Source organism: Chelmon rostratus, chromosome 11 (genome assembly GCF_017976325.1).
Source record: "Chelmon rostratus isolate fCheRos1 chromosome 11, fCheRos1.pri, whole genome shotgun sequence".
Taxonomy (NCBI): domain Eukaryota; kingdom Metazoa; phylum Chordata; class Actinopteri; order Chaetodontiformes; family Chaetodontidae; genus Chelmon; species Chelmon rostratus.
Genome location: NC_055668.1, coordinates 26,558,801 through 26,568,022, shown reverse-complemented (window position 1 = coordinate 26,568,022; position 9,222 = coordinate 26,558,801). Strand labels below are relative to the sequence as shown.

Here is a 9,222-nt window from a genome sequence, read left to right as displayed (position 1 = left end):
CTTCTCTCTTATACATCTGTTATTAGTTGTTGTAAAGTACACCCTACTGCTGCTGCTTCACTCCTGGTCTTCATGGTTAATCATTGTGGCACGTTAGAGTCTAGCTCCAGCACCCTGCCCCCTCCTGGACTGTGGATTAGTATTGTTTCATCACCAAACTCTGTGTGTTAGTCCAGTGATGGCTGGATTCAGCCACGTGGGTGGAGCAGCCGCGCGACGGGTTGAGTCTCCACGGTTCTCGTGGTGTGTTTAAGTCCCGCCTCCGGCTCCGGATTCTCCACAGTCCAGTCAGTCCCTCCGGTCAGTGCGCAGCGAAACAGACCTCAGAGGAACATCATGGCAGAAGCAGCTCCAGCTCCGGCCGCCGCCCCGGCCAAGGCAGCCAAGAAGAAGGTTTCCAAGCCCGCGAAGAGCGGCCCGAGCGTCCGGGAGCTCATCCTGAAGACCGTGGCCGCGTCCAAAGAGCGCAGCGGCGTGTCCGCGGCCGCGCTCAGGAAGGCGCTGGCGGCCGGAGGCTACGATGTGGAGAAGAACAAGGCCCGCGTCAAGACCGCCATCAAGAGCCTGGTGGCCAAGGGGACCCTGGTCCAGACAAAGGGGACCGGGGCCTCCGGATCCTTCAAGATGAACAAGAAGGCGGCGGAGCCGAAAGCCAAAAAACCCGCAGCCAAGAAAGCCGCACCTAAAGCCAAGAAGACCGCAGCCAAGAAACCCGCAGCGGCCAAGAAGACCAAGACCGCGGCGGCCAAGAAACCAGCCGCCGCCAAGAAGTCCCTGAAGAAGGCGAAGAAACCCGCAGCGGCCAAGAAGGCGACCAAGAGCCCCAAGAAGGCCACTAAGAGCCCCAAGAAAGCGGTGAAGAAGGCCCCCGCTGCCAAGAAGGCTCCGGCGAAGAAGGCGGCAAAGCCCAAAGCCAAGAAAGCACCACCGAAGAAGAAGTGAACTGAGAGCACTGATAAAAACAATAAAAAGGCTCTTTTAAGAGCCACCAACACCCACTGAGAGCCTGATCCTCCTGACTGGAGCCCTGTTCATTCACCATAAAACAGAAAACATCAAAAAATATCAGCCTGATCCAGAGAAACCAGTAACTAAGTACAGTTACTCAGGGAGTTACTAAGATAAGACTTTATTAAAAAACACTAAATTACTATATGTATGTACATATTATACAAGGTGCTGTACAAAAGAAAAAAATATTGCAGCCAAGAACTACAGAAAAATTGACTATACTGAGATTTGACACGTGGTGGATAAAGTGAATATATAATTTGTGCTATTGTACAGTAGAATACCACTATGTACTGAAAGGTACTCCCTGAGAGTGGAAAAAAGTAATATTGCACAAGGTGATACGTACAGTTATGATAAATCACACATCAGTGCAAACAGCAGCCTGGATCTGGACCCAGAGCTACATTAACATCCTCCTCTCACCTCGTTACTGTACTGAAGCACAAATCTGAGGTACTCGAGTATTTCCATTTTAGCTTCAGGTATCCTGTCTGATTATTGATGAAACCAGTTACAGTACATTTCGTCTGTGGTGGAAAGTAACTGAGTACATTAACTCAAGTACTGAAGCACACATTTCTATCGCACGCTGCTGTACAATCCTACTTTACTACATCTCATCTTAGATACTGAACCTTTTACTCCACTACATTTATCTGGCAGCTTTAGTTACAGTTACTTTCAGATTCCTTCCTGTCTGGTGAAAAGCTCGTATCTCCAGGTGTGTTGATGTTGAATGTTTGTGGTAAACTGAAGGATGAAGTTTTCCTTCATGTCTTCTTCAGCTAAATAAACTGTTTAAAAAGCCTCTTGGATCAGCTGAAAATGCATCGACACACAGCTGAAAACAGGCTGTTTTTCTGAGATACGAGGTTCTCACAGGACAGCCAGGCTACAAACATATGATGATCCTGCTTTATCATCGCTGTAGATTCAACCAGCCAACAGTATATACACAAGATACACAATATATATGTACACAACACAAGTACTTGAAGAACTTTCTGCAGATATTTAAATATATATATATATATATACTTTTACTTGATGAAGGTTTTGAACATTTATAACGTTAAGATGTAAAATGTTAAATGATAAGATAAGATATGATAAAACTTTATTCATCCCCAGTCGGGGAAATCTGGGCATCACAGCAGCATGTGAGAGCAGAGGGAAGAAAAATAGCAGCAGAGAGAGAACATTTGAAAAAAATAAAATAAAAAGTAGACTATATATTAACATATACTTTTTTTTTTTTTTTTTTTTTACATTTTTTAAATCCAGATTAAACAGACTTAAACAAATTAAATTAAACAGGTTTATTGATGAGTTTTAGACGTTCTAGTTGGTGGATTCTGTAGTTGGACAGAGCCACGCTAGCTGTTTCCCCTTGCTTTCAGTCTTTGAGCTAAGCTATGCTACCTGGCTCTTTTGCATTTAGCATTAGCAACAGTAGTAACACCATTCATTATTATTTTTAATCTGAAGGCAGCTTACATTGCTTTTTCCACAGCTACTGGGGCAATACATACTTTATATATATATATATTCTACATAAGTAGTTGTATAAATATGATGCATTAAACCAGCCAGCTGTATGTTAATCAGTTCAAAAGAGCTTCATACTCGAAGCACATTTTGTTGATAATACTTCCGGACTTTTTCTTGTACTGGGAGTATTTCCACTCAGGTATTAGCACTTTCCTTGAAGCAAGGGATCTGAATACTTCTGTGATTATTTACCAGGTAATCATGCGTCACACAGATGGATCCTTCAACAGCTGACTGGATGTTATGTTTCAGTCATAAACTCATGTACTCTATAATGTCCACTATTTTGACTTCCTGTCACAGCACTTAAACCTTCATTATTGAAAATTTAGCCACACACACATAATCTAGTATTACAGTAGTAGTGGTGGTTGACAGTCATATATATATATATATATATATATATATATATACATATATATAAACCTTGTTCAGGGCAGTTTAGTTTGAGTTATGTGTTTTTGTTAATTGCTGCTCTAACACTACATTTACCATGAAGGATCAATGAAGTGATCGATCTTCAGTTATTAACACATTAAACTGTGATTGATTCGTGTTGTATTGTTTAGATTTTTCATCCATAGCGCACCTTTCAGACATGAGAAACTGGGCTCTTTATCAGACCGGGTGTGTGGCTCTTAAAAGAGCCGTTTTGGGGTCTGGTCTCCGGCGGATTGCGGGTCTACTTGGACTTTGCGGGCTTCTCGGTCTTCTTGGGCAGCAGAACCGCCTGGATGTTGGGCAGCACGCCGCCCTGAGCGATGGTCACTCCGCCCAGCAGCTTGTTGAGCTCCTCGTCGTTACGGACCGCCAGCTGCAGGTGGCGCGGGATGATCCTGGTCTTCTTGTTGTCGCGGGCGGCGTTTCCAGCCAGCTCCAGGATCTCAGCGGTCAGGTACTCCAGCACCGCCGCCAGGTAGACCGGAGCTCCGGCACCGACACGCTCCGCATAGTTGCCCTTCCTCAGCAGCCTGTGGACACGGCCCACCGGGAACTGGAGCCCGGCCCTGGAGGATCGGGTCTTTGCCTTAGCGCGGGCTTTACCACCGGTTTTTCCTCGGCCACTCATTTTCAGGGACTTTCTGGGTTCAGGACTCAGTGAAATGTGGTCCTGCTGGTGAAAACGCTTGTTTATATGTCTGCGGGAGCCTGCGGGAGGGGGGCCCTGTCAGACCAACCAGAGAACCGGTCCAGCAGCGGGAGGCCCGGCTTTCCTTTTGGCGCTCATTTTGAACACATTTCCCTCCAATAAGCAGCGGAGATTCGGGTGGGGGTCGCGCCTCCAGGCGTTGCTGAGCTGCATGAGGGACCCCGCACCAATCAGGAGCCGGGGGTCTGAAGCCGCGTCACGGACCACAGCCGGGCCACTGTTTAAGAGCAGCGGGTCTCTTCTGATCACTACACTCGATCCTGTTCGGAGAATCAAGAAATCATGGCAAGAACCAAGCAGACAGCCCGTAAATCCACCGGAGGCAAAGCCCCTAGGAAGCAGCTGGCCACCAAAGCTGCCCGCAAGAGCGCGCCGGCCACCGGCGGAGTGAAGAAGCCTCACCGCTACAGGCCCGGCACCGTGGCTCTGAGGGAGATCCGTCGCTACCAGAAGTCCACCGAGCTGCTGATCCGCAAGCTGCCCTTCCAGCGCCTGGTCAGGGAGATCGCACAGGACTTCAAGACCGACCTGCGCTTCCAGAGCTCGGCCGTCATGGCCCTGCAGGAGGCCAGCGAGGCTTACCTGGTCGGCCTGTTCGAGGACACCAACCTGTGCGCCATCCACGCCAAGAGGGTCACCATCATGCCCAAAGACATCCAGCTGGCCCGCCGCATCCGCGGAGAGAGGGCTTAAACTGACCCGAGACCAGTACCAACCACACAAAGGCTCTTTTCAGAGCCACTCACCTTCAGCGCAGAGCTCCTTCCTCCCTCACTGCTCCTCACCTCGTGCTGCTTTAATGAAGTACAAACATTTTTCCTCTGGTGGTTTTAGATTATTTCACACATTTTCATCAGAACACAAGTGATCTCTTATCATCGCTTTACATCCATGACAGGATTTCAGAAACCTAGCACATCTTAAAGGGACAAATTCTCCTCATCTGGACTTACAAAGTTAAAACCTTTTAAATCAGATCTTAATGTGAGACAATTTATATTCATCAGCAGCTGTTTCTTAGCTTAGAGGACCGGTTTGGGGAGAAGACAGATACTTTATTTATCCCAAGCTGGGAAATTGCAGTGCAGCATCACACACAGTGAAATAAGTGGGACTATACAGCGAGCAGTACAAATTATATACATAATAAAATATCAAAAATAAATGTTAGAAAAAATATTGACTTAATGTAAATGTTCAGTTTGTTGCTTCACTGTGGTGAACTGGTCTGTACTGGATCAGTCAGTTCTTCCAGACTCAGATTATTCATTTGAACCAGTTTACTGTTAATGAATAAACGCATTCTTAGGGTCAGACTTCACATTCTGATTATTTAAATAAGGACTGAAGCATAAGGTGGTGCAGACATCAAGCAGATATTTATAGGTCAGAGTGTAAAATAGCAAAAGCGGGTTAGGCAAAAGCAAACAAATGAATTCATCAGATGAAAGCTCACATGGACCAAATTATTGTTTGGAGACTTTAGCACAGAATACCAGGATGTACATTTAGACTCACTGCAGTGAGAGACTGTGTGAACTGTGAACACTGCACACCGCACTTTACACCTACACCTACACCTCTACCTCCACCTGCACCTTCTGTGTACTTGACTTTTATGTACACACATATAGTATAATTATATACATTTTAGTATATCAGCACATTTCAGTTTCATTGGCATATTTTATTCTGTCGGAACATTTCACTGTGTATATTTTATATTTTATTCTGCTTGTATATTTTATTCTGTTTGCACATTTCACTTCCATATTTTATTGTTTATTGTTTAGTATATTTTATTGCCTAAGTATATTTTCATTCTGTTATATTTTTAATCGCTTCACGAATATTTTTTTTATTGCATGTTGGTTTATTTTATTTTATTGTAGTTATCTTAATTTTATTCACTCTTTCTAGCCTTATCTTTCTTACCATCTAACATGGGGGTTGCAATGAAAATTTCATTGACATGTGCAATGACAATAAAGACTCTTGAATCTTGAATCTGAATCTAGACTGCTGTGGCTTCTTTTAAAAATGTTCGTTTAAATATGAAAAATTAGTAGAATCACAAAGTCCTGAATTGATCTGAGAAACATTTTCATTCACTGAATTTAAAGATGAAATAACTGATTATTGAACATACAGAACTTCAAGAACTCTGTTATTATTATTATTGTTATTGTCGTTACTGCTGTTACATTTATAGACAGACAGATAGATAGACTTTATTTATCCCAAGCTGGGAAATTGCAGTGCAGCAGCAGCATTACACACAGTGAAATAAGTGAAAAAAAAACCCCGAAAACATTTAAATATTTGCTCTGGTTAATAAAGATTTGTGAAACTGTTCATTGCGGCCTTTAAAACACTTTCCTCTATATTTTTATTTTTTCTATTATTCGATAAGTTTCTGTGTTTGTGCTTTCTGTACATCCCGCCTTGTATCTTATTGTAATTATATTGAATAAAGTCTCGTTTAAGAAGCTCACATGTTGAATATTTCTGCTGCCTGTGTGTGGCTCCAGTCCTCAATCACGTCCTCAGCAGCAGAGGCCAGATGGTCCTGGTCCCTGCCTCCATGGTCTCTTTTCACATGTAGATTCATTTCACGTATTTTTGCGTCTTTACATTCGGATTTCTCTTTTCTGGCTTTGTTGAATCGTGTGATTTTAGATGTTTTCTCTTTGTGTTTTTTTGTGGACTCCAGCGTGGAAGCTACGGAGCTTCAAATAAAGATAAAGATTAAAGATTAAGATAAAGATCAGCTTTATTAATCAGCAGCTGGAAAGAAAAAAGCAACAGAGATAGAGGAATTAAAATAATAATAATAAAATAAATAATTAAAAGCTGACTATAGATATATGTACATATTATACAAGCGACTATAAAAAATATATAGAAAAATATGTACTGCTGCAAGAACTATGAAAAAACAAAAATATAGAGGAAAGTGTTTTAAAGGCCAAAATGAACAGTTTCATAAATCTTTATTAATCAGAGCAAATATTTAAATGTTTTCAGTTATATTTGTGTTACTTTCTATTACTTTAATTGATCACAGCAATGAGTTTATATTTGTACATAATAATAAATTATTATTAATAATAATCATTTCTGGGATCAATACAGTAATTTACACACACCTGGATCAGAAAGTACCTGTGTGACACATTTGTAGAAGAATCTTTTTCATTGTTAATATTTTATCTGGATGGTCAGAAGAGGCTTTGAGGAAGTTAGAAACACTTTCAGAACAGCAGTAACTTCTTGCAATCGATCAATTCATGATCGATACCCTGCTCACACCTCTGATCGATACTCTGCTTTGTTGCTGATAATTTTATTGATGCTGCCTGTATTTCCCAGCCCGGGTTAATAAAGATTAACTCAGCTCTCAGTTTAAACTCGGGCAGCTCGCGCTGGTCAGTGTTGGACGGTTACTTTGTGAACGCGCATGCTCCGTCGCGAGCACAACTCAGCCAATCCTGTGCGAGCAACAGCGCAGTGTGGTTTGCATCAAGGTGTAAAGATAATCCGCGGTCTGAGCTCAGGGTCTTCATCCAGTCTAAGGAATCCTATTCTTAGCAAACATGCCTGAACCCGGTAAAGCTCCCAAGAAAGGCTCAAAGAAGGCCGTGTCCAAGGCCACCAAGACCGGCAAGAAGAAGAGGAGAACCAGGAAGGAGAGCTACGCCATCTACGTGTACAAGGTCCTGAAGCAGGTCCACCCCGATACCGGGATCTCCTCCAAGGCCATGCTGATCATGAACTCCTTCGTCAGCGACATCTTCGAGCGCATCGCCGGGGAGTCCTCCCGTCTGGCTCACTACAACAAGCGCTCCACCATCACCTCCAGGGAGATCCAGACCGCAGTCCGCCTCCTGCTGCCCGGAGAGCTGGCCAAGCACGCCGTGTCTGAGGGCACCAAGGCCGTGACCAAGTACACCAGCTCCAAGTAAACCCGCAGATCACCAGAAACCCAAAGGCTCTTTTAAGAGCCACCCACTTCACTTCAGAGCGCTTTCCTGCACAGGTGGTGGTGTGTTTTACAGGGGGGGTTGATATTTTGAACTAATATCTAAGGTAGTTTAACAACTACACGACTGTTTTAACGAAGTGCTTTAATCGTTTTAACTGTTAAAGTAAAACTGAGGCCTGCTGACCCGGATCCTTCCGTGATCAGTTACTCAGTTATTCTCTAAAGCCACCAATTCAGATTCAGCTCCGAGTCTCCAGGCTCTTTCTGTACTAAGAATGGGATTTATGGCTCTTCAAGGGGGAGCTGGATCATGGTGAGCTGTTCAACACTAGTTCATTTGACTCATTTTATAGTTTTAAGAAACCAGTCTGGCCTTAAGTCGTTTTATTGGAAATAACCACTGGGAGGAATGAATTTAGATATCCAACCAATATGAGTTTGAATTATTCTGAAATATTTATTATAACCTCTTGACATGTGTGGATTAGATTTTAAAGTCTGAGCTGCATTAATTGTAAATATTCCACAGGGTGGCGCCATGTCACTCTGCTGTGACTTACCCTTTAATTCGTTCATGTTAACGAGCCGTTCGTTCGAGAACGTCACAACACGCTTCTGTACGAGTGAGATGAGTCACCTGCAGCCAAATCCTCAGGTGTTCAGTAGCTGCTGCTCGCTGTGTTTTCTGATGTTGGTTGTTTGTCCAGCGCTGCCTTGTAGTCAGAAGAGCAATAACCGAGTCAGACCCGGACCTGAAGCACTGTTATGTTAGTCTGGTACAGTTTCTATAGCTGTAATGTTCTCACTAGCATTGTTTTTGTGGTCAAAAATCTAATCACAGCAGCCATACTGAGCTGCATTGATGTTCAAACTGACCAGTGTTGTGCACGTTATTTTGAATTTTTACTACTTATTTACTACTGTCAATAGTGTTCACCAGGAAGGTAACTTTTGCAGGAACATCTGCTTCAGTTGTCTCTGATAGGAGTTATTACTCCAGACCACCAGGGGGCAGTGTTCCTGCATTAGATGTACTGTCTTGTTCAGACCTCAGGCTCTGTAGAGGATGTTGGTGCTGAGCTTTGCTGCAGGAGTTAATGTTTGAAGTTAAACTGTCTGCAGCACTGAGTCTGACGTTACAAGTTTCACTAATTAGAATATTTACATTAAAGTTTCCACCAAAACCAGAATTAGTTACCTGTTTGCGTCACTGTGGTGATGACACATCTCTGAACTGCTGCCACCAAACTGACTGTGGATCAGCACAGCTTCATGTTTCAAGATACTGACCAATCAACTTCAGTGGGTGAGTCTTATCAATAAAATGGTCATAACTCATAATCCAATCATCTTAAATCTGGCAACAAATCTTCAGGATTCTGAGCCTGACCTGTAGGGGGCGCCACAAACTGCACCTCAAATGAAAGAATGTCACTAGTTTGAGTTCACACGCAAATAAACCAAACTGTCATTTGAGTTTCTCCAGTTACGACGAGGAGCTGGTCTACCTAAACCAAGCTTT

At 43.3% G+C, this 9,222-nt stretch overlaps 4 protein-coding genes across 4 annotated transcripts; 3 read left to right on the top strand and 1 right to left on the bottom strand.

The window, feature by feature from the left end:
- The first annotated feature begins 336 nt into the window (after positions 1-336).
- LOC121613850 (histone H1-like) lies at positions 337-942 on the top strand. Its single transcript, XM_041947524.1, has one exon. It carries the CDS (start codon positions 337-339, stop codon positions 940-942), a length of 606 nt encoding a protein of 201 aa, XP_041803458.1.
- A 2,305-nt stretch (positions 943-3,247) lies between these two features.
- Positions 3,248-3,634, bottom strand: LOC121613704 (histone H2A-like). The gene has a single exon (XM_041947296.1). It carries the CDS (start codon positions 3,632-3,634, stop codon positions 3,248-3,250), a length of 387 nt encoding a protein of 128 aa, XP_041803230.1.
- Positions 3,635-3,991: 357 nt separating this feature from the next.
- LOC121613591 (histone H3) lies at positions 3,992-4,408 on the top strand. The gene has a single exon (XM_041947064.1). It carries the CDS (start codon positions 3,998-4,000, stop codon positions 4,406-4,408), a length of 411 nt encoding a protein of 136 aa, XP_041802998.1. The 5' UTR covers positions 3,992-3,997.
- A 2,903-nt stretch (positions 4,409-7,311) lies between these two features.
- On the top strand, positions 7,312-7,680 carry LOC121613579 (histone H2B 1/2-like). The gene has a single exon (XM_041947043.1). The coding sequence runs from the start codon at positions 7,312-7,314 to the stop codon at positions 7,678-7,680; it is 369 nt and encodes a 122-aa protein (XP_041802977.1).
- Positions 7,681-9,222: the final 1,542 nt, after the last annotated feature.